This window comes from Carassius gibelio, chromosome B3, assembly GCF_023724105.1.
Source record: "Carassius gibelio isolate Cgi1373 ecotype wild population from Czech Republic chromosome B3, carGib1.2-hapl.c, whole genome shotgun sequence".
NCBI classification, from domain to species: domain Eukaryota; kingdom Metazoa; phylum Chordata; class Actinopteri; order Cypriniformes; family Cyprinidae; genus Carassius; species Carassius gibelio.
Genome location: NC_068398.1, coordinates 52,121,477 through 52,147,740, shown reverse-complemented (window position 1 = coordinate 52,147,740; position 26,264 = coordinate 52,121,477). Strand labels below are relative to the sequence as shown.

General features: G+C 38.4%; 4 protein-coding genes across 5 annotated transcripts in view; 1 reads left to right on the top strand and 3 right to left on the bottom strand.

Moving 5' to 3' along the window:
* The window catches only part of LOC127951901 (patched domain-containing protein 3), a 126,378-nt gene that overhangs the window by 47,153 nt on the left and 52,961 nt on the right, over positions 1 to 26,264 (bottom strand). The gene's annotated exons all lie outside the window — the stretch shown is intronic.
* The window catches only part of LOC127951902 (patched domain-containing protein 3-like), a 126,378-nt gene that overhangs the window by 47,153 nt on the left and 52,961 nt on the right, over positions 1 to 26,264 (bottom strand). The gene's annotated exons all lie outside the window — the stretch shown is intronic.
* Positions 244 to 1,033, top strand: LOC127953095 (keratin-associated protein 6-2-like). The gene is made up of 2 exons (XM_052551988.1): positions 244 to 465; positions 746 to 1,033. Exons 1-2 carry the CDS (start codon positions 244 to 246, stop codon positions 1,031 to 1,033), a joined length of 510 nt encoding a protein of 169 aa, XP_052407948.1.
* On the bottom strand, positions 5,929 to 25,623 carry LOC127953094 (probable polyketide synthase 16). The gene is given in 6 exon segments (XM_052551987.1): positions 5,929 to 11,493; positions 11,590 to 11,771; positions 12,283 to 12,489; positions 12,908 to 13,068; positions 25,284 to 25,437; positions 25,531 to 25,623. Coding segments are annotated over 6 exon segments (6,324 nt in total). The 5' UTR covers positions 25,586 to 25,623.

Sequence of the window (26,264 nt, the reverse complement as noted above, 5' to 3'; positions counted from 1 at the left end):
AATATTTGTGGACAGGGTGTTAGACAGAGAAGTGGTTTATGGGCAGGGTGTGGGTCAGGAAAGCAGTTATGGACAGGGCATGGGTCAGGAAAGCCATTATGGACTGGGAAGCAGACAGCGTCAGGGAGGCGGCGTGGGCCAAGGAAACGGTTGTGGATATGGCATGGGACATGGAAGCAGTTATGGACAGGGTGTGGGACAGGGAAGTGGTTATGGACATGGCGTGGGGCAGTGAAGTGGTTTATGGACAGGGCGTGGGACAGTGAAGTGGTTTATGGACAGGGCATGGGACAGGGAAGTGGTTATGGACAGGGTGTGGGCCAGGAAAGCCATTATGGACAGGGAAGCGGTTATGGACAGGGCGTGGGACAAGGAAGTGTTTGTGGACAGGGCGTGGGACAGGGAAGTGGTTATGGACAGGACGAGGGATATGGAAGCGGTTATGGTAAGGGTGTGGGACAAGGAGTGAGTGAAGTGACATTCAGCCAAGTATGGTTACCCATACTCAGAATTCGTGCTCTGCATTTAACCTATCCAAAGTGCACACACACAGCAGTGAACACACACACCGTGAACACACCCGAAGCAGTGGGCAGCCATTTATGCTGTGGCACCTGGGGAGCATTAGGGGGTTCGATGCCTTGCTCATGTGCACCTCAGTCGTGGTATTGCCGGAGACTAGAACCCCCAACCCTAGAGTTAGGAGTCAAAACTCTCTAACCACTAGGCCGCAACTTCCCCAAAGGAAGCAGTTTATGGACAGGGCAAGGGACAGGGAAGCGGTTTTGGACAGGGCGTGGGACTGAGAAGTTGTTATGGACAGGGCGTGGGACAGGGAAGCAGTTGTGGACCTGGAGTGTATAAGCGCTTATGGACAGGGTATGTGCCAGGGATGTTGTTATGGACAGAGTGTGGGACAGGGAAGCAGTTATGGACATGGAAGCGGAGGTGGACAGCGAAGTGGGTAGGGCCAGGCGTGGGACATGGAAGCAGTTATGGACAGGGCGTGGGACAGGGAAGCGGTTATGGATAGGGTCAAGTCAAGTCAAGTCTGCTTCATTGTCAATTCTTCCACATGTACAGTACATACATACAGAGAATCAGAATTGTGTTACTCTCAGAACCCCGGTGCATACAGAGAATATTAACATTAAAAATCAAGATCAATATAAAATGTAGATACAATTAAACAATAAGGGAATGTATAAAAGACATATAATAAAATTTAACATAAAGTTAAGATGGCTTTAGTTTCATCTAGATGTGTAAAAGACAGTCTCTCTGTCGTTCTGTGAACATGAGGTTGTGCTTTGTGAGGAACATAAGGTCAAAAGTTCTAGAAGGAATCTCAGTCTGGTTCTTTTCTTCTAGGTGGAGGAAACCACCCAAAGCAGTTTCTACTAATGATCTTCCTCATGTGATGGCCATGATATGTAATGTCTTTGACCATTAATCCAGCTAACTTGCCCCAAATTTGACAATCTCCTTTCTGATTTGGAAATTGTCAATGCAGGTTCTTTAGTTTAATATTGAAAGCTGTTGTCTGAAAGAGTTTGTTTGTTGTTCTTGCTTCAGATTAGTTGGTGCTAGAAAGTGATTTACAACATCCTGTGTCTTGAGCCTTTCTGTGGAATTTCTTTGATTTTTCTGATTCGCTCTTATATCCTACATGTGTGTTGGCAGTGTGTGTGCAAGTCCATCCAATGATAAAAATCCAAGCAGTGTTTTTTTTAACCCTTTTTGGTCACCCCCCATTTTCAATGTGGAGACACAAATGACATACCCAAAATTAAAAGTTTGCTGCTCATGAGTCTTTCATACTAGATAGATAATCAACATATGTTCAAAAAGCTGACAATTCAAAGATTACTTTTCAAGAATCAGAATTAATCAGACTGTCATGATAATAGAGACATATAAGCTCACAAACATGAAAACAAAACAAAACAAACAGCCAAACGTCTACTAATGCTTCATTTTGATATTTCAGAACATAATCTCACAAACTGTGAATTTTATGAAACATTTTCTAATGCTGTGTTCACACCAAACGCGAATAGAGCGTCTGGCGCGAATGATTTCAATGTTGCGTCTGGAGGTCTCGCGGCGCGAATGGGGCGTTAAGTGCGGCGCGGAAGACGCGAATGAGGCGTCTAGTTCGCGCGAAACGCGCGTTAAGCGCAAAGGTGCTTTTTGTGCATTTAGCGTTTGACGCGAATTCGCGTATGCCGCCCGAGTTGAAAAATTTCAACTTTGGCGTCAATTCGCGCCGCGTTAACCAATCAGGAGCCTGCTAGGAGTCACTCATTCAACAGAATGTTCCTGCAGCCTCCGGTTGTGCAGGAATACCCTTCTCCACTCATTCAACAAGGAGGAACGACTGATGTTGTCAGTGAGCAGTCAACCGGAGCTATATGACAAAGGTTCATATTTCTATAGAGACAGGAATAAAAAGGACATATATGTATATAAAAAACATATTAATAGATAAATTGAATAAAGGCCAATTGATAAGAAACGTTTCATTTTACCCCAAACGAATTATATTTTATTTTGAACCACTAAAGAGACATCAAAGCCAGCGGCAAATGTCAGAAGGTCTAGCCGAGCCGAGGCTCCCGCTGGTCGCATTGAGCTCATCTCCGAGATCGGCGAAACACATTTTTTTAAATAGACACTGTCATTATAAATAATCCGCATATCTGAGTTTAAAACAACTACATTCTCGCCTGAAATACTTTTAAAACTACATTTCATGTCACAGTAACAGTAATATTTTGAAAATTATCCAAATAAAAATGGCGGTTGAAAATGCTGCGTGAACTCAGCTGGCAGAAGCCCCCCCATGACGCGAATTCGCGTCTGTTGTGAAGTTAATTCCACGTGCGAATGAAGCGAATTACTCGCGCGAATGATCTCAAAATGGTCAAGCGGCAAACTAGACGCGGTAGACGCGAATTTGACGCTCTATTCGCGTTTGGTGTGAACACAGCATAAGACCAAGTTATGTGTGTTTTTAGAGAAGACTGATAAAAGGCTTATAAAATTGATTTATGACCCCTAAGCTCTCCAGTGTGTGATTATCTCATATCTGGACCGGAAAACTTTCCCATTTATGATTCTATTGTTGTCACTCGATGAACCTTTCATACCTCCGCCAAGTATGAGACATTAACCACATTGTTCTTTTAGCATTATTCTTTTGATTTATTCACCCATTATTAGCCTTTATTCTGGCATTACAAGGTTTACCAAGCCACATTGCTTCAATCCTAGTATACATATGCCCAACTATTATCAAAAGCCTTTATATAAAATACAACAAAACATTTTCTAATGACCTTACTTAAATCATAATGACAAAATGCATTATTAAGAACCACACCCGCTATGTCGCTGCATTACAGCTAACATTAGTATCAAGCTACATAAGACAATTTATGAAATTATTAATACACTTTTACTCAAAACTCACTTTAAACCCTGATCGAGTGTTTATAATAACTTCCTTTTGTGATCTTGTGGAATTTGGTAATTTACTTTTGTAAAAATATGCTATTTATAGCCTTTTATATCGTTGCACAATTTAGCACTTCAGATGTACATTTTAAATATTGTTATAAAAATGCCCCAAATCTACAGAACACAGTTTTCTCTGTGTTGTTGTGGTCAGATATCCACACAGAAGTGTACAAGAAGTGCATCACAGGATGGGATGGGGCGGGATATGATGCACAGTTGTGATGGACAAGACACGGACAAATCAATGAATGCTTGGTGAATTTGTATTCTAAAAATGACTCATACATATTTATTATTTTGCATTCCTGATATAAATTACTAAATTACTGTCACTGCAACAATGTGTTATCAAAACAGTGGTCAAATATTGGAGCTAGAGTCTTTAAACTTTCAACTCATGCACAGTTTCTCCAGATCAAGTAAGAGAGTGATGTTTAACATGCCGTTAAAGTGAAATGACAATAACCACAAAGGGGTTAAAACCCCATAAATGTTTCCTAGATCAAGCCTTTCTCTGATACTTGGCAGTGTGACATATTTTTGGCAGGCCCCAAATCACCTTTCCTAATAATGTGCTAGTTAACAATTCTCATTTCCATTTCAAAGAAATTTTCATCCCATGGAAGAGATGGTGTGGTAAGCAGAGATCATTAGCATTTAAAGGGACACGCAGTGAAAAAAAAACTAAAGTGAAGAGGTGAGCAGAAACACATTAACTACTTACAGCCACACAAGACTTAGATGAAAACAGTATATCACCAGATGATAATTAAACAACTGCAAAAACACAATTACCATATTCACTTTTTTGCAAACCAGTTTGGCTTTATTTCTTTCATATGGTACATGTATATAGGATGCTGAAGTCTGTTACCTTTATGGTGATTAATGTTCCCTTTAGTTTGGCACTTGGCCATTGACTTTGGTTGAATTAACTTTGTTTTAGCAATTGTTAAAAAGTACACACTGTCACTATTTTCAATAATATTTGATGGTCTTGACTGCAATTACATACCTTTAATTATGTGCACTTTTTGAAAACAGTTGAATGACAGCTGGATTTTGACATATGTGACATTCCAGATGAGTATGAAAGTCTTTAAAGATAACGTTCAGTTTTGAACTTTCATTATCAAGTTAACTTCCCATTGAAAGAGCCCTTCTCATTACCCTTGTTGTTGAATAAACAGCTTGTGATAAAGATACTACTAATTTTTTTTTTCGTTTTCATATCTCTAAATGTTAGTGTTATGCAATGTAAACAAGCTTTATTTAACAGATTTGTGTACAGATCTTATGAAACAGCACACAATTCCTTCGATGCTTTGAAATGTTTTACCAGTTTACAGGGGACATCGATTTAATAATGTAAGCATAACTAAAGCAATTCTAATTTTTAGTTCCACTTTCAGCAGAGGGAGCAAAATAAATTACAGTTAACATATACTTCAGTAAATCATATGTTTTAACTTTATAACATTTCTTTATTTCTCAGATATTTGCCTTGGGTTACAAGATTGCTTCATATACTGTATACCCACACACTATGTACAATTACAGTTACTCTTTTCATTGTAGTTTTACTGATAAATGATCAAATAGACATCATTTTATGCTATTGATTAAAAATGTACTTTGTAAAATATCATGATACTTGTGTATACTACAGAAAATCTTATACATATACTATCTATACATAAAAGTACAAGCACAGAATAATCCATTAACATATCTTTACAATTGTCATTGTAGACAGCACTTTAAAGATAATTCAGCATGCAAAACAATGTATTTGATAATAATAAAATCCTATAATAATACTGTTGTTTGGATTAATTCTTTAATTAAAATTTATTTCATACTTTCAAGTATCTCATTTGACCCAACTTAAAAAACAAATTAATATTAATCATCAACCACATGTCAAAATGTGCCACTCATACAGCTTTGGTTTCAAGTACAATAAAATAGATACAGAAAGCTGTTTACAAACTGAAGAGAAGTGTTGAATGTGTGTTTAAACCTAGTGTAATCTCAAAAATAAAACCTAAATTAAGACAATGATAAAACAATGAAAAATGTTAAGTCTCTGTCTGCAGAACCTCAATTTGTTATGTTAAAGGTGCTGTATGACCGTTTTTGACTCTTCCTAATCCAAAAAAATAACATATGTTTGAAGATATTTAGGAAACATTTTATGTTTACATAGCTGTTTCTGTAAATAATAATGCGGTAGCCAGTAATTCTACTCTAAAATATGTGCTAAAAGTATAGTTGCAGTACCCATTTCAACCAATAGCTGGCAATATTACATATTGCACAATTCTCTATGAGCAGAGGAACAATTAAAATACAGTAAATCAACTCAACAAATTACAGTGCAAGACCTGTCACATGTCCTTATCATCATAAGTATGTGGAATTGCTCTCATATTCACTCTGTTATGCATCTACACTCTGCTCTTCCAAGATTTTAATGAGAGTTGCCAGTGTGCTATTTGGATCCAACAGGGTCACTTGAGGGATATGCACACCTCTATCATGGAGGATAAGATTCTGCAGAGTCATGGCTAACATTAAGTCAATGCCTAAATCAAAAAGATGAACATGATCATTCAGCTTGTCCATCTCAACACCAATCGTATCGCTAATCATGAACCTCAGATAATCACGTGGAGAGGATGATGTCATGGGTTGTTCAGGGCTAGACATGTTAAGTCCATATTTAACTGTGGCTTCCTCTCCTATTTTGTACAAGCGGATCTTTAGTGATTTGTTCTGACTGAAAATGTTTTTCCAGTTGCTTTTAAAATTGAATTTGCATACAACCTGTTGAGGTTTGTTGATCAAGAGGCACTGCTCAAGACTTTCATGGATTTCTGGAATCTCCAAAAGCATGATTCCCTTTGCCTCCAGAAATCTTTGGATATGGACTTTGTTCAACAAAAGACCAAGATTCAAAGCCCCCCAATTAATGGACTGTCCAGAAAGCCCAATGTTTCTGCGATACTGACAGAAATTGTCCATGAATGTATTAGCTGCAGCATAATTTGTTTGTAAGGCACTGCCAATGAAGGCAGAGATGGAGGAATAGCACACAAAGTAATCCAGATTGCACTGTATGGTAGCACGGTGAAGGTTAATCACTCCATTTACTTTTGGCCTCAAAACTTTCTCAAAAAGGGATCTGTCAAGATGTTCAATCAGCCCATCATGCAGGACAACCGCACTGTGAAATACCCCTTTGATTGGACTGGATGGAAATAGTTTCCCAATATTAACAATTGTCTGGTCCACTTGCTTTGATACAGAAACATCACATGGGAGAAACTTAATGACAGAACCCCAAAGGCTACTGGTTTGACTTATCTCTTGTTGCATCTGAGGGTTTGGGTTACTCCTAGACAGAATAACAATGTTTCCTCCTCCTTTCCGGGCGATGAACTTTACAGTCTCAAATCCCAACCCTGTAAGACCCCCTGTGACAATATAGACTGATTTTTTCTGGAATAGACTGTGTTTGGGAATCACTGGAATGTCAGACAGCTGGTTCTTGGCATCACTGTTCAGGACTATAATGGGTAAGACCTGGCATCTGAAGTATGATTCAGATTCTTTTACTGACAGAAGATCAGTGTCTTGAGTTTTCACTCTTTGAACAATAGTTGTGTTCAGAGAAAAAGACTTTCTGTCCAAACGCATTGATTTCAGCCAACGGTAGATTTGTGGCATTTGCATTTGCAGAGACCCTTTTTCCATTATTTGGGATATGAGAAGGGCATGGAAGCAGACTTCCTCATTTGTACCTTGGAATGTTAGAGTACTGAATGGAAATTCTTTCCGGTTGTCATAGACAAGAACAATGTCTTTGATGCTTTTAACACTGCTAACTATTTCAGCGGTTTCTACATTATAAGGCGGTAGTAAAACAACTCCAACAACCTCACTAAAATCACAAGACAGCTGATCAGCCTGTGTGCTCACTCTGACAGTCCAACCTGATCTGTTTGCAATAGCAATTAAAACAGTCATCAAAGCTGAGTCAGGGACAGTGGAGAAAATACCCAGTTTCCTTTGCTGTTTAGATTTAGGTAAAGCCTCATGGAAGATCTTCCACGCCAGTACCATATAAGAGACACAAGGGATTTCCTTCAGGAATGAAAGCCCTTTTGCTTGGCAGCAAACAGCTGCTGGGAGAAATACTTTAGAGGTGGCAGCCACAGGGTAACAAGCCACAACATGATCACCAACTTTAAATTTGCTTACGTCTTTACCCACAGCTGTGACAGTTCCACTGTAGTCAAGAGCTAAAAGCTTATGGTTTTCATTTGTGTGCTTGTTCCAGTACAATGTCTTACCATAATTCAGGTCAGAAATGCTAACTGGAAAATAATCTGATGAATGAACACAGATTTTACAGAGAAAAAGCTCAATATTTTTTCCCTGAATCACTTTAATGGAATTATCCATTTGAGTTGCTGACACATTTGTCATTATAAATGGGTCAGCTGTTTGAAAGATGAAGACTTTTTCATCCAACATGTGGAGGTTACTTGAAGATATTGCCATGGTAGGCAAAGATGTGTGGGTGATTTCGGGTTTGAGAATTTTACCCTCATTCACTACTAGCTCTGGATATTTGTTACAGGGGCATGATCTGAGGACCTGAACCAAAGCTTTGATGTCTTCAGTAGTGGCCGAGCCCATGTCAATAAGCTGAAAGTTAAGTTCTGGCAACTCAGCTGCACATGCTCTTATCATGCCTGACAAAACAAACCCAGGGTTTATGTGGTCAACTTTGCTCCCAGACAACCTATAAGTTACAACTCTGATATCACCTGGGAAATTAAGTGCCTTGAGATATCTGACAAGTTTTTGGAAAATCTCACACAAACCTACCATAATATCCAAAACCTTCTCTGATTCGAGAGAGTTCAGGTATGCATCTCCCCACATGAACAACACATCCTGGAAGCTTTTCTTTACACTTGAAATTTTCAGATTTGACAAAAGGAGTTCAACTCCATCTTCTAACAGTATGTTGCAATTTGAAGAAGAAATATATCTAGATGTTGGGTCCAAGTACTGTTGCAAAGCTTTAGAAATTCCTACCTGGTCAGAAAAGACCAGTGCCTTAATCTGTGTATCAAACGTGGCAACTTCAGAGATGATACTGAAACTGTTGTGGAAAAAGTACTCATTGACTACTTGGGAAGGATTTCCTAGCATTCTGATCTTCACATGCCTGAGTTCAACTAACACCCTACCTTGTTTGTTGGCTAAGCAACCACAAATGTCAAAATCATCTTCTCCCACATGTATTGCTCTCACATATGCAACCATCTCCTCTTGCAATGGTTCAAATACAGTCAGGCTGCCTATTTGTGCAGGATATATGGGTCTTGTTGATAGGTCATGCAGTATAGTTGCAGGAACAAGTTGCATGACATAATCCAAGACCACAGGGTGAAGGTGATAGTCATGTAATTGAGGCAGTAATTCTTCTGGGACCTTCACAATAGATATAGCCTCTCTAAATTCTTTTCCACAATAAACATCTGCCTTATTTCTAAAGACAGACCCATACTCAAATCCCATATTATTTAGATGTTTGTAGAGTTCTACAGTACTCATGTGGAATGTGCATCTTTTGTAAATACAGTCTAATGCAATGAACTGTTCTTCAGGCATCCTACCTGGTTTTGATTGTACTGTCCCAGATGCATAGACTGCAGAAGTAGACTGTACTTTGAAGTTACATGTGTTATCGGCCATTTTATCTAAATGATCCAGCTGTATGTTTATATCTGGGGAATTCTGGGTGAAAATGAATGGACTCTGAAATGTTATGCTGAGCTGCAGAGAACTTAGTGGAACCTTAGGTTTTGCATATGCCATGTAAGTTGTTAAACCCAATTCTGCATAAAATGCCCCAGGAATTATGGCAACCCCACTGTGCTTGTGGTCCTGCAGGAACGACAATGATTTAGAGGATAAATCACAGCTGAACATAGAACTGTCTGTACCCATTTGTGTCACTAGTGGATGGTTGTCAGTGGGACTGATCGACTGCAAAAGTAATGCAAATATATCTATCTTCACACTATCAAACTGGTATTGTGGGTAGGGAATTGGTTCAGTCTCAAAACCTTTGTAGAACATTTCCCAATCCACTCTGACCCCAGTCTCAAACAGTTTGGGAACAACAGCAAGCATTGTCTCGTGATCTTTATCAGGCTGCACTGAGGGAATCACAGTGAAATCTTTACCCAGAGTCTCAGTAATATATTTCTGTAAAGATCTTCTTGGGCCAATTTCAACAAATATCACATTACTTTTGTTTTTAGCTGCAGACTTTACAGCTTGTTCAAATTGAATTGGCTCTCTGATATTCTTAGCCCAATATTCACCAGTTATAAAATCTGAGGAACACAAACTAACACCTGTCATTGTTGAGAACAATTCTGTCTCCAAACTATGTGCCTGCAATGAGCCTATACTCTGTTTCACTTTTGATAAAATGTGATCCATCTTGTGACTGTGGAATGCTGCAGGTACATCTAAAATGTGAAGGAACAAATCTTTTCCATGAGCTGAGTTGCTCAAATTCTGGTGCAACCTGTCAATGTCATCTTCATCTCCTGAGAGGGTGCATGACTGAGGACTGTTATAAGCAGCCAGGCAAACCCTTCCCGAATAAGATAGGAGAATTTTCAAGACTTCAGAAACAGCCATATTACTGACTACCATCATCTTCCCTCCTGTCACAGTGCTTTGCAAAGAACTGCGATAGTGGATAACTTTCACTGCATCTTCAATTGACAACAAACCAGAACAATGAGCTGCAGCAACTTCTCCAATAGAGTGCCCTAAAACAGCATCAGGGCTAATGCCCCAGTGTTTCAGAAGTTTGACAATAGCAACCTGAACAGCAAACAGAAGAGGCTGGACAATCTTAGGATCAGATGGCTCTGTACTTTTCTCAGATTCACTTTCCAGCATCTCTATCAGATTCAGACTTCTATAGTTTCGTAACAGAGTTTCAATCTTCAAAATTTCCTGTCTGAAAACTGGCTCTTGTTTTAAAAGCTGCTTGCACATACCCTGATATGTCACACCATTTCCACAAAACACAAAAACTAGCTTAGAGTCTGTCTTTGATGGTACAAGCTTTTTCTCCACAGCAGCAGTGAGTTTCTCTTGCAGATCTGTCAATGATGAGGTTTGAAATACTTTTCTGTATTTGTGCTTCAAGTGACTTCTTCTACATGCGGATGTGTAGAGTAAAGACTGTAGATCTGATACTTTCCCTGCTCTGATCTGTTCTGCTGTATCTTCAATTATGTTTTTCATGGATTTTTTGGAGGCTGCAGAGACAACAAAATACTGATGGGATTTGTTGATCAGCTGAGCTTTTGTTTTTTTTGTCTGCACATATTGTCTGACAATTACATGTGCATTTGTTCCACCGAACCCAAACTTACTGACTCCTGCAGACCTCCCTGCTCTGCAGTCACTGATCCATTTTTCTGATGTGGTGGGGATTTTTATATTGAGAGATTCTGTGTCTATGCTGGAGTTTTCCACAGAGTAGAACAATGATGGCACAATGGTTTCATGCTTCATCATCAAAAGAACCTTTATGAGCCCTGCAATACCTGCAGCAGATTCTGTGTGTCCAATATTTCCTTTAACAGATCCAATGATAAGTGGCCCTAACTTCTGAGGTCTTGCTTTGGCAATGACTTTTGAGATACTACCTGCCTCTATTGGATCTCCAACTGGAGTCCCAGTTCCATGAGCCTCAATGTACTGCACACTAGTCAGGTCAGTCTCTGTTGAGTAGATTTTTCTAAGCAGCTCCTCCTGCTGTACCATGGATGGTTTCGTGATTGGACTAACAGTGTGGCCATTTTGATTTACTCCGGTTTTGCTGATGATGCCCCAAACATGATCATGGTCTTCAAAAGCCTGTCATAATACAGACAATATGAGTGTTTTTTGCATTCACCATTAGGTACATTGCTTTCATAGTGCTGTGATTATATGAGACAATATTTTTATTACTTTTTTCAGAGGCTTTAATAGAACGACACCACATCCTTCACCTCTGCCATATCCATCTGCTTTGCTGAAGAATGGTTTACTCATTCCATCGGAGGAGATCACTTTTGCCTTGGAGAGAGCCACAAAAATGGTTGGCTCCAAAATACAGGTCACACCGCCACACAAGGCCATATCACAATCTCCTGTTGAGTGGAACACAGATAACCACACAAATTGGAGGGAGAAGGGCAGCCTAATGGCTAATAAAATTTAGGAACAAGGATCTGTAGCTTGTCTTGCTTCATCACCATTTTCACTAAGGCACATAACCAGTCTAAAATAAATTGATGGAGACAAATATGTTTATTGAAAGATGATTTTTCAGACATTTTTTTATTGCACACAATTATAAGATAGTTTGGAGATAAGTTGTTCCATTCATCTTGAAGTTACCACAGTTATGCTATTCATTTAGGCTTTAGTCTTAATTGTTTCTGTCTCCATGTTGGTCATACCATCTGCTGAAGGACTACTTTTAAATATTACACTAATTGCAAAAGGAATGTTTGAAAATCTACAATTTATATTTCTAATTGCACTTAAATAGTACATTACATTAGCACACATATAATAATATATGATATATGGAAAATCCTTTTAAAATATGCAAATAAGTTTATCCAGAGGGTTTACATTCATATTTTTGAAGACTACCTTGTTTTATAGCTTGGCAAGCTAAGTGTAGGGCGACAAGGGATGAAGAGCAGGCACAGTCAATGGACAGTGAGGGGCCAGTGAAGTTGAATATGTAAGAAATGCGGTTGGCTGCTATGCTCATAGCGGAACCAGTGCTATTGGTGTGGTCTATGTATACTGGATTAAGCCTCACATTTCTTAGCTCAAAATCTCTGTTCATTAGGCCTAAAAAACAAGAAAAAAAAATATATTAGACATGTTAGCTGGCAATATGCTTTTATCAATAGCCATTTACTGTATACCTACTTTAGTACAACCTGAGGTTAAGTGCCTTGTTATAATTGCAGGGCTCCGACAAGCAATATTTCAGTTATCAGCCATTAGCTGTAGCCACCTCATGTGCTATTTGAACTGTGACAAAAAGTAATTAAATCACAAGTGCACATATTGAAGCCAGGACAGCAGTTAGATCACTTTTGTGAACCAGGAATTACTGAGAGAATCGATGTGCTATTTAGCAATGCATCTTAACCAGAGGTTGCTTTTAAGATTCTTCCCATAGAGTAAGTGCATATACTTTTTCAATGGGATTCAAAATACACCAAAAGTCACTGCTTTTTATTTAACTTAGCTTATATATTACCCAAAAATACTCCTGTTCGCGTTCCACTGGCCTTTTCCATTGGTTTCCCAGCATCTTCTAGGGCCCTGTAGGTGCACTCCAACAGAAGTTTGTGCTGAGGGTCCATGGTGATTGCTTCAGCTTTAGCGATGCCAAAGAACTTGTGGTCAAACTCATTCAAGCTACACAGAATGAAATATAAATTATGGGGTTATTGACTTTTTGGAGTTCAGATACCACAGGCATAGTTCACCCAAGAAGGACAATTCCATCATCACTCATCCTCACGTGATGTAATTCAAAATCTGTATGATTTATTTTCTTCAGCAGAACATGGAAGATGAAAGTCAGTGGACTCCAAACAACCTTAAACCCCACTGAACCTTGACCTCATTTTACTGTGTGGGAAAAACATTAAGCAAAAGAGCAAGAATCAGTGCCAATCAGCCTCGTGGTTAGTGCCCTGACATACATCACAACTGCGCTCATGGTGACCCAAGTCTGAATCCCGTCTGAGGTCCGAACCCCCACTCTCAACCTAAAGCTTTTATGTCAGCTTTCTACTGTCCTGTCCCAATGAAGGCAGAAAGTGCCCATAAATATAAAAAAAGAAGCAAAATACCATGAAAGCTATACAGGTTTGGAACAACATTAAAAAGAACAAAACATTTTTTTGACTGAATGATCTCTTAAATTACTATTTATTACATTGGCTTAATTTTGAAAGCAAAGAAAACAGCTTGCGATCTTTTTGGCTTTCTACTAACTGCTTCAAACAAAATGTATACATCACTGGTCGCCAACCCGTCAATCACGATGAACTGGTAGATCTTAATCACTGTCCCAGTTAGAGCTGTAATCGGGCCTTAAAAGTTAGGCCAGACAGGACCCGAGCCCAACAGGTTTCGGCCCGAGCCCGACAAGTACATTTTGATTGACAGCTTTCTAAAAGCCCGAACCCGTTTACAGCCCGACATTATTTAAATGTGCACACACACAGTTCTTTTGCCTTTGTGAAAAAGGAGTCATTTATTCATGTTTTAACATAATTTGTTAATAACTAACGTAGACTACACCACTTGGAAGTTGGAATAAAGAAATAAAATAAGTCCTCTGTAACATCTTAACATCTCAGCACTCTAAGGCATAGGCTCATTTAGCCTATAAATAGACCAACGCACCAATAAAAACAAGTCTTTTTTAACAAATTAAATTAAGATAAATTTTAAATTAAGATGGGTATTTGGCAATAACGAAATTAAGATAAAGGCTCCGGATTTTCTTCGCCACTAGCAGCTGACATTTAATAAAAGACTAATGCCAACATTACTATATACTCTGTACAAATTATGTATTTAAGACTCGATAAATATTTAGTTTTCATTTTAAAAAACTGTATTACTCACAGCGATTAGGCTAAGCCTACATGTTTTTGGAAAATTATTGAATCCACTGTAGATGGTTTCAGCGCGTTCCTGCGCTCACTGATGGTGCATCATTATTCTCATTATAAACACGGTCAAAACTTTTCCACACCTCAGACTTTGCTTTAGTTGCTGGTGCAACCAAAACATAATTGCCAGATGCAAGCCTCTGTTACACCTACTCACCATCCATTTTCGCATCTTTCTTGCGCTAATCGAAACACATCACATGACCGCTCATTTACCTCGCAAACCGGAGCGCAAGCCCAAGCCCGACCCGAGCCCACGTAAGATGATATAAATTAAGCCCAAACCCGACCAGGTTCGGGCAAAGATCTTAAGCTCTAGTCCTAGTAGCTCCAGAAAACAACAGAAAAATTAATACAAATTTTTTTTTTTCAACCTTTGTACAGTATTTTTTGTACTTATTTTTCTATTGTTTCAAGGAGCTACTGGGACAGTGATAAAAAACACTGTACATTATGTTCAAGTCTGTAAACAGAACATTAACAGAGTCCAGAGATGGATACAAAGAGGAGAAAATACTGTAGCAGGCAGAGGGCAAGCCCACTGTTCACAATGCTCGAAATATAAAGACTGAATTAGGGACGAAGGGTTATATGAATCTATCACGGAAGGGAACGGACTGTCCTCAGAAACATTTCAAGTAGTATTTTTAAGCAGCCCTGCTTTGTTTACAGTGGTAACCAAGGAAACACTGTATTGCTGCTGTTCCATAAGCACCACCTGCTTGCATCTCATTTAGAACTTCTGCTGTTTTTGTTTCGTACAGGCATGTTTTATGTAGTATAATTTTACAAAGATAAAGTCAGACCATTCTGTTTTTGCCTCAAATCTTGAAATTATAAAAGTCAAATAATCTAATATCTAATTCAAATAAAAAAAAATTGGTTTGAATTTTGAATAAAATGCAGTGCTTGCCTTTAATTTCATGGCCACAGATAATTTTAAGGCCAGTTAGCTTGATATGAAGTAAATAAACAATAATTATTTTCAGCTTGAAAAAAAAAAAACAGCATCCAGTATCAGAATCAGCCCATTTGCTTGTTAAAAAAAATAAAATAATAATAATTCTGGATAAACCATGAAAAATTATGATTGGTGCATCACTAATTAAAATACTAAATAAAAGGCCTCAAATTGAAAGTACAATCTGGGCTGTCTTTTTCGATCTTGGGCTAAAAAAGGTTGGTGGCCACTGGCATATATCATTCAGTAATAAAAATTTATATACTCACATGGGTTTTTTATATTTCAATTTTTGGAGTCTGTAAATAAATAAGGTTAATTTATTTGGAAGAATTCAACACAGATAATATTCTTTAAAACATTAAATAGAACTAAAGAAAAATGTGGACTGACTCTCCCCGACCTTCAGCTGTTCTATTGGGGCACTCAGACAAATGATTATGTATTACTTACTGGATATATTAATGTAAAACTGCTAACTGGGCAGATAGTGATGAAGACCTTTGCTCTTCTATGTATTATGGGCTGAACAAGACGTGAGACAAGAGGATCCATTTGCAAGCTTTATTTGAGACATGGTAAGAAATGAGTAAGACAAAGGCAAAGAGATATGTAGAAGACGATGCAAGAGCAATCCAGTAAACAAGCGTGGGTCAGTCAAAGGCAAACGTAATCCAACAGGGCGAGACTAGAGGGATAATCCAGGTGCAAGGCAAAGGTCCAGGCTGTTGACCCATACTTTACACCATAACCCACCCTTAAACTTACCCATACCTCCAACCCCCTCCCTAACCTTACCCCTATCCCACCTCAATAGCAGCAAAAGTGTTTTACAATACAATATGAACACATTAAGTACATTGTACTTATTTCTTTATGTAAGTACATAGTAGTTAAGGCCACCTAATATAAAGTAGGACCGGGCAAACAGTATCCAAAGAGGGCAAGACAAGAGAGGTAATCCAAAGTACACAGGCAAAGATAACAACATGAGGAAACACAGAAAGGCAAGACTAAGCAGGAAACAAAACAACATGGGCTAAACAATACTCGATAGTTTGAAAGTGATCTGAGTGAGTGTTTTATAGTGAATGTGTGATTGGTTTCAGCTGTGTGTGTGTGTGTAATCAGTGCATTCAGCTGTGTGCATGTAATCAGTGCAACGGATGAAGGGAACTGTAGTCTGGGGTGAAGTGCAACAGTGGGTGTGGTGAGTCTATGTAGTGAGCGGATGACCTCTGGTGGTGAGTGAATGGAAGTTCCTAGACCAGCCACACCCATTCCTTTGATAGTCTCCAAAAACAGTTTCATAGAAAGAAAAAAGATGGAGAGTCCTTAAAAGAGTTTTTTCACTCATTGTGGGCTTTAATTGTTGATATTCAGCGTTTTCACCCAAATAAGCTAACGGACCCAGATATCCTGGTTAGAGACCAATTTGTGGAATATGTGCATGATGTAGCATTGCGCAGAAAGTTAAAGAGTATTGTAAGACATAACCCGTTAATCTCTTCTCTAGCACTCCGCCAGGAGGCTATTAAATTGGCTGAAGAGGGGTCGAGACCTTTCGGAGACAGGCTCGAGTAAGGCTTTACCATCAGGGAGTTGATTTTAATGTCGAAGGGACGTGTAATTTAACAGGGACTGGAAAGGGGTTAGACTTGTTGCAACAGCCAAACAGACAAACAGCAGTTGCAAAATCAATAGCATTTTACAAAGCTTAGCCAAAATACAATCTGTATTGGCTCCGTCTGCCTCCTGTGCCCCTAACTCTAATTATCAGTTTACTGTGAAAGGTCTGCCTATTTGCATGCGCTGTCGTAAAGCCTGAACATGTCCTTTGTCAGTGTCAACAGGGGCAGAAACCATGAGCTGCTAGCAAATCTGTTGACCCAAATGCAACTCCTGCTGCTACTGGATCTTCAGGTATGGGAGATGGGGGAAGAACAAGCATTAATGTTATTGGTAGGCTGCAGGTCTCACCACCTTTTATAGGTAAATGCCCAGTTGTTGAAGTGGTGATGGGAGATACCAGCAGGGTCACTAAAGCTTGTGAAAGTTCCCAAAGGTTCCCAACACTGCCCAAGATATATGTTGTTAGAGCCAGGGGACTCAGTTCTTGCCCCAGGTTTATTGCTGTCACCAACCTTAGTGACAGTGGTAAATGGTGTGACTTATGTACCTGTAGTTAATGTAGGAGTCACAGTGGCTACAGTTCATGCAAAACAGGTGTTGGGCAAGTTACATCAAGTTGAAGGAATTGAAGGACAGTTGACCTTTGTTGGGGAGGGTGAAGAGGCTTTATATTTAACTGTAGTTAATGCCCAGACAGTTATGGGGTCAATTGTGCCTATATTAGAAACTCAGGACTCACATCTGCAGAGGAAAGACAAGTAAAAGAGTTATTGGATAAGTACCATCAGGTATTTGCTAAAAATGAGGGGGACCTAAGATGTACAGAAGAGATTGAACATGAAATACCACTCATTGATAATGTCCCGGTATGTCAGAGATATAGGAGAATACCCCCTACACAGTGAAAGGCAGTGAAAAATCATATTAAGCAGTTGTTGGATAATAAGGTAATTAGAGAACGTAGTAGTCCCTGTGCGTCACCCATTGTTTTGGTGCAGAAAAAGAATGGTGAGTTAAGAATATGTGTGGATTATCGGCAACTGAATTCCAAGACTCGAAAGGATGCTTAACCAATGCACAGTGGTTTTCTACCTTTGGCGACTGGCTATAACCAGGTCCCGGTAGCGGACAGGGACAAAGCAAAGACCGCCTTTTGCACTCCTTTTGGGCTTTTTTGAGTTTGAGAGAATGCCATTTGGATTGTGTAATCCACCAGGGACTTTCCAACGATTTATGGAAAGAATATTTGGTGATCAGAGTTTGCAGTCTGTTCTTTTGTATCTTGATGACGTTATTGTCTTCTCTTCATCTGTGGAACAGCATTTGCAAAGATTGGAGGTGGTCCTTAATCGACTGCAAAGGAAAGGACTAAAAAAGCAAAGATAAGTAAATGCCATTTCTTCAAGCAGGAAGTGCAATACCTGGGGCATCATGTGTCCAGAGAATGGGTGGCGACTGATACAGAAAAAAAATCTGCTGTGGCAAATTGGAGGTGAGCTTGTGATATGTCAGAGTTCAGGCCTTTTCTCGGCTTCTGTAGTTATTATCAGTGCTTTGTGAAGGGTTTTGCCCAATTAGCTGCCCCCTCCATCAGCTGGTTGGAGATATTTTCAACTTAATAAGGCAAACTTAATAGTAACGAGGAGGATTGTTTGGCATGGCCTGTTAGAGAAAGGTCTATTTGGTCGGTGGATAGTTTGATAGAGGAGGCACACCATGGGCTAACACCTAATAGAGGAATATATGTTCAGGAAGCAGATTCAGATACTTGGGGAGATGTTAATCCAGTCAGTAATGGATTAGGGCAGGAGGTGTCACAGTCTCGTGCCCCTTTAGCCAGTGGTTACCAGGAGATTCAACAACCTCAAGGCGAGATGCTGACCCTTCGACGATCAACAGCTAGCCAACACTCAAACCCGCACCATCTGCCACAATCTGTAGTGACGAGCGATTATGTTGGGGTGGTAAGGGCTGTTGCTGTCACTGGTCTAAACCGTGCTAGCCATTTTAGACCCTGGTTATAATTTTTTTTCTTTCGTCGAGATGATGACACCTTTTTTTAGGAGGGGGGGGGGGTGAATGGGGGAGGAGATTGGCCAATAATGAATTTCAGGTGCAAATGGTTAGTTATGTAACCAGGAAAGTATAAAATAGTTGTTGCAACGACATGGAAGGATTGGCATGTTCCTGGAGTTGTGCTCCATTTTCAGCCACTTAACCCTGGTTCTCGATGTGCAGCCTTAATGCTTGTGCTTGACATGCAGTTTTTTTATCCCTTTCTAAAGGTATGTTATCTATATGAGTTATGAGCTGTGTGAATTGTTTGCGTTGAATGGTTTCATATTGAGGGCCTAATTTATATATATATATATATATATATATATATATATATATATATATATAGATATAGATATAGATATAGATATATATATATAGGCTGATTTATTAAGAGGTTTTACACTGGCAGGAAAACGGGGCAGGCAAACATTTATTGCTGAAGTACCTTCAATGGGCTGATGGCCGTGTTGGAATGCTGAATAACCGGTAAATGCAGTATATTACATTGAGGCAATTAGACATCAGCGTACGCTGGGTTTCATCCCTGGTGATGCTCTGCCAGGCCTCTACTGCTACTGTCTTCAGTTCCTGCTTGTTCTTGGGGCATTTTCCCTTCAGTTTTGTCTTCAGCAAGTGAAATGCATGCTCAATTGGATTTAGGTCAGGTGATTGACTTGGCCATGGCATAACATTCCACTTCTTTCTCTTAAAAATCTCTTTGGTTGCTTTCCAAACACCAAACTACCCGGAAGACCATGGAAAACAACTGTGGTGGATGATCGAAGAATTCTTTCCCTGGTGAAGAAAACCCCCTTCACAACAGTTGGCCAGATCAAGAACACTCTCCAAGAGGTAGGTGTATGTGTGTGTCAAAGTCAACAATCAAGGGAAGACTTCACCATGTGAATACAGAGGGTTCACCACAAGATGTAAACCATTGGTGAGTCTCTAAAACAGGAAGGCCAGATTAGAGTTTGCCAAACAACATCTAAATAAGCCTTCACAGTTCTGGAACAACATCCTATGGACAGATGAGACAAAGATCAACTTGTACCAGAGTGATGGAAAGAGAAGAGCATGGAGAAGGAAAGGAACTGCTCATGATCCAAATCATACCACCTCATCAGTGAAGCATGGTGGTGGTAGTGTCATGGCGTGGGCATGTATGGCTGCCAATGGAACTGGTTCTCTTGTATTTATTGATGATGTGGCTGCTGACAAAAGCATTAGGATGAATTCTGAAGTGTTTCGGGCAATATTATCTGCTCATATTCAGCCAAATGCTTCAGAAATCATTGGTCAGCGCTTCACAGTGCAGATGGACAATGACCCGAAGCATACTGCGAAAGCAACCAAAGAGATTTTTAAGGGAAAGAAGTGGAATGTTATGCAATGGCCAAGTCAATCACCTGACCTAAATCCGATTGAGCATGCATTTCACTTGCTGAAGACAAAACTGAAGGGAAAATGCCCCAAGAACAAGCAGGAACTGAAGACAGTTGCAGTAGAGGCCTGGCAGAGCATCACCAGGGATGAAACCCAGCGTACGCTGATGTCTAATTGATCTCCAGACTTCAGGCTGTAATTGACTGCAAAGGATTTGCAACCAAGTATTAAAAAATGAAAGTTTGATTTATGATTGTTAATCTGTCCCATTACTTTTGGTCCCTTAAAAAGTGGGATGTACATATACAAACTGTTGTAATTCCTACACCGTTCACCTGATTTGGATGTAAATACCCTCAAATTAAAGCTGAAAGTCTGCAGTTAAAGCACATCTTGTTCGTTTCATTTAAAATCCATTGTGGTGGTGTGTAGAGTCAAAAAGATTAGAATTGTGTCGATGTCCCAATATTTATGGACCTGACTGTATATGGCGTATATGCCTTTAAATTATTTATTTATATATTTAATTTTTATAAACAGATATTTAAGTAAATTTCACATGAGTTTAAAAAGTTGCTGATTATAATAATCTTGCATAAGTGAGAGATATCTAGACACGCATCTAACTCTTACCTGACATTTATATAGGAGACATGCAAAATATTCAGAGCTGTGGGTCCCCAAGAACAAGTTTGAAAACCATTGCCTGAGGCCGGCGACACACTGGATGCGTGGCGCAAGAGTCTCAGCTGCGTGGCGTGTCCGTTTTGAATTTGGCTCCCATGTTAACAGGTTAGAGCTTGCAGACTGCCTGAGTTTGACGCGCGTCTGACCGCGCGGAAAACGCATGCATGCTAAAAATAGAACCGACGCCTATTTTTCACACGACACACAACTGTGTTGGAAGCGTTTCCAGGCAAAATATAATAGGAAAATATGTTTATATGTCATTTTTTACACAAATATATGTATTAATTCATGACATTTTGATGCTTGAAAGTCTATAGGTTGACATAAATTCAGATGTAAATGTAATTTAAAAAAACAAATAAATGATTATCGATTTTCAAATATTGCACCTGTCAAACATAGTCTACTTTGCCGTCAATACTGTTGACAGTGTCCTTTATCAGTAGGCGTAGGTTTGGTGTGCAAAAAAAAGTTGATATTGTTGTCATGAAGACAAGAGCCTGTTCTGTCGGTGGCCTCCCTCTATGTCCCCTACAGCAGCAGCAGCTGCTCGATTGTGGTGTGTAAAGACACAGAAAACGCGAAGCAGCCGCCACCCAACAGACACACAGCAGAAACGCCACACAGCCAGTGTGTCACCGGCCTTAGGGTACGAGATCCTAACAAACCTAGAGGTCTTTTATGTTATTTGTTTGGCTTCCCATGTGTATGGCTGAACACCGGTTCTCTGGCTCTCAGTCATTTTACTTCTACTTTACTGGTTTAGGTATGCAAATCAGAAATGTATATGCTATGCCCTCTTCTGAAAAAGGGGCGGAAATATGCAGCTCAATTACATTTAAAGTGATAAACACCAAAATAGGTGAAACATTTTTTAGACACACCCCTAAAATGGCATTTTATACATGTTATAATAAATGATCTGTATCATTCTAATATGACTAGGAATTAGACTTAAAATACATAAAAGTGCCATTCTGCTGTTGGAGAGTGTTGTTATATAAACTACAGCAGTGCTCATGCATCAAATCATTAACCTAACCCGCTCACTGCATCATATAGCCTAAGTAATAACTTGAACCATAATTCTTTATATCCACGTATGTGGTTACAGTCAAATCATATAAAACAGTGAAATCGCTCAGGAAATCCGTCCTGACTTGCCTGCACTTGAGACGGTGACGTGTGAGCGCCACTGACAGATTCTTTAATCCTTTTGGTTGTCGCTTTCCATTAAAAATGCATGGGATTATGTTGCTATATCACTGTGTGTTGCTGGCGGTGTGAACGGGGCTTAAGTGTGAGTGTGTATTGAAGCAGGTTGGAAATACTGTAAACTTTGCAGGAAAGGGAATACCTTGTAGCAGGGCTAAAGACATCTGATCTTAAAAATGTTAACCCATTAATTGATATGTGCATTTCAGCCTACTCAAAGACTGATACTTTTTAGTTAGTTTGATAATTAGGTTAATTAAAATATATTGAAATAAACATAAGAAATACTGATGTTTACAAATTTTGAACTGCAAACGATAACTTGACACTGATTTGAAATTGACCTGACGACATACTATATATGGCGTATATGCCTTTAAATTAATTATTTATATATTTAATTTTTATAAACAGATATTTAAGTAAATTTCACATGAGTTTAAAAAGTTGCTGATTATAATAATCTTGCATAAGTGAGAGATATCTAGACACGCATCTAACTCTTACCTGACACTCCGTGTTGGGAAGGTTACTTTGGAAATGTAACAGGTTACAGATTACAAGTTACCCTGTTTAAAATGTAATAGTAGTGTAACTTTTCAATTACTTTATTAAAGTAATGTAACTGATTACTTTTGATTACTTTTTAAATACTTTTCTAAATTTCTAATGAATGTTTATTTGTAACTGTTAATCATTTTCAAAAATTTACAGGGTTAACCTTACAGTAGTCCTCAACACTGTCAGACTTTCACAATCCTTCATCATTTTTATTGAATTAAGATGATTAAATTTGAACACATCCACCAGAAAATATGACTTCAGTACTGCCTTTTACTTTAAGATTGATCTGAAGTTCAGTGCAGATTTAAAATAATAAGAAATTGTTTACTCATACTGTTTTTGAAACAATGCGTCTAACAATGGTTTGGGGAAAAAATTGTTAATGAAAAAATAATAATAAATAAAAGCACATTCATCAACTCAAATATGGTTATCTAATATGCATACGTCCTATTCTGTGTACTAAACTCTGGAAACATTAGTGTCTTTTTGAACATTGCTCTTTTTATATGATATGACAGTAGTTTTCTCAAAATAAGTAAAATGCTTATGAAGTGACTCAGAGCAGTTCTAGAGATTGTGTTATGTGTTCATGTACTCGTATATTGAGGTGGCAGAGGCTGAAAACACTGCAAGCTTCAGTAGGCCTATGGTTAGTAAATGAAACCGCATGTCTGCACCATTCATTTCCACGAGAGGCGGACTGTGGGAACAAAAATAGGCTGGGAAATCTCACACTCATACACCCACCAACATGTACAACCCTATTTTTTGTATTGACCTCACATAAAAAGGTTTTAATCCTTAGGTTGGGGACATCCTGAAGCCTTTCCTGAATTGCACCTTCACTTCCATTTTTCTTTTGAGTTTTTTTATTTTGCCCTGATACCCATCTCTCTCATGACTTTAATACTCAAGATTTAACAAAACTATACTTTCCAAATTGCCTACATGTCAAAATGAGCACATCACTACAATATCTTTATAAAAAATCCTAATACCGTATTTTTCGGACTATAAGTCAAATCTGAGTATAAGTTGCATCAGTCCAAAAATACGTCATGATGAGGGAAAAACATATATAAGTCGCACTGGACTAGTTTAAGTATTAGTATAAGTCGCATGTATTTAGACCCAAGAACTAAGAGAAAACATTACCGTCTACAGCTGCGAGAGGGCGCTCTGTGTTTTCAGTGTAGACTACAGGAGCACTGAGCAGCATAGAGCGCCCTCTCGCGGCTGGAGACGGTAATGTTTTCTCTTGGTTCATTTCTCTTGGTTCATTTCTCTTGGTTCATGTCAAATTAATTTTGATAAATAAGTCACACCTGACTATAAGTTGCAGAACCAGCCAAACTATGAAAAAAAGTTCAACTTATAGTCACGTTTTTCCCTTACACAAATTAACCAGTACAGTAACCTTTAACAAAAGTAACCTTTTCTCTAGATTAATAGTAAAATCATCGTCAATTAAGGGTTGTGTTGTTGTCTCCCCTAAACTTATAATAAAATATGATTATTTGTCTGCTTAATTATTACTGTTACATTAGATTATTATGATGTCCTTTATACAGTATCTTGAGTGATGATTGTATAAGCAATGGAATGCTGCTGCTTAACTAATTAAACAAAGACAAGACTACAATAGCATATTTACAGATGGAACTGACCTGCACTTGAAACCCTGAACAGTAAGTTTGTTTCTCTGCTCCAGCTGTGCGCTTCCACAGGTCACACCATTCTCTCTCTCTCACTGATTACTCTGATCCAAACCGTTTAGCGGAGGCACAGAGCGCAACCCAAGCATTGCAGTCACGACTAACCAATTCATGATTTATTTTAATTATCGAATGGCGGATTTGGAAATTATTGCTTTAATACTTTTGGCAGGCATTTTTACAATAACAATATTAAAATAGTGGGCCAAATCGTCTGCCAGGCCACCGCGAATTGTCCCAGTTTTCCGCATTGCAGAAATTATAGGGCCATATCTCTCAGTGCAATTTGGGAATGAAATAAACTAAATCTGTATGTGGATGTGTGTAAATGTTCAAATGTAATCCCCTTTGTAATCGTTAACATTTTCATAAGTAAATAATTTAATTACAAATTTTTTCTTAGTAACTGTAACTGATTACAGTTACATTTATTTTGTAATTAATTTACATAACGCCATTACATGTAACTAGTTACTCCCCAACACCGCTGACACTCATATTAAAATGGACAGTCTTTGCAGTTTTCGTGATTTGGCTCTATTTATTCATTTCATGATGTTATATGTTCAAAAACGAGTGATTTATACAATTTCAGAGAGTCTATCAGAGAATGATAGATAAATGTTCATTTATTATTAGATTTGGACCATTTTTGAACTTGAGAAACATAAGTGAACATCATAAGTTATTTTAATGAGGCCAAATTAATTGAAGTCTTACCCATCAATAAGGGCTGCCTTTGCTGTGTGCATCTTTCCTGGTTTACTCTCATCTGGATCGTACCATTGAGAGAGATTAAACCTGTCATTCGGTATCTCAACTGCACAGTTCTCTCCATGAAGAAGGACCCTCCAGAAGTTTTCAAGTCCCTCACCTAAAATATATGAGAACATACAATGTAAATAAAACTGAGGGTAAAATCATAGCATGGATGAATAATGAAATACTGTAAATTCACAACAATTACCTCCAGGAAAATGGCATCCAATGCCAACAACAGCGATTTCATCATCATTATCCATCAAGGTTCATGTGTCGTGTGTCAATTCTTTTGATTTTACAATCTATAGACAGCAATAATAAACAATATTAATAATAAAACTTTATTTATGCAGCACCTTTAAAGCAGAAAATGTGACTCAAAGTGCTTTACATAATTAAGCAAACAGTTAAATGAGCATCAACATTACATCCATTAAAACAAATAAACAAACCATAAAGATAAAAAGAGCTAAATAGAACACATTCAATAGAAAACAAATAAACTAAAAGCCAAATTAAAAAAAATTTTTAGCTTCTTTTTGAATATACTGAGTGTACTAACCTCCCTAGTATCTGACGATAATGTATTCCATAATTTTGGAACATAATGTACAAAGGCTGCATCACCAATTTTTTTCCTTCTAGACCCAATTATATAAACCTGTATTAAGGTGATCTTAAATTTGTTGATGGAGTATAATTACTGGAGAACTGGTAATGTAATTAGTTCCTTGCTCATTACAGGCTTTATATGTAATAAGAAAGACTATATAATCTATTCTAAATTTTATAGGAAGCCAGTGCAGTGTAGCTAAAACTGGTATTATATCCTCTTTTATTATTTCTAGTCAATAGCCGAGCTGCCAAATTTTAGATAAGCTGAAGTCTGTTAATTGATTTTTTTTATTTTTATTAATTGATAAAGTGCATTGCAATAGT

Bases quoted from the DNA above. Each gene is read 5' to 3' on its own strand.
- LOC127953095 (XM_052551988.1), top strand. From the start codon at position 244: ATGGACAGGGCGTGGGACAGTGAAGTGGTTTATGGACAGGGCATGGGA. The intron at 466-745 runs GTGAGTGAAGTG...ACTTCCCCAAAG, and splicing joins GTAAGGGTGTGGGACAAGGA to GAAGCAGTTTATGGACAGGG.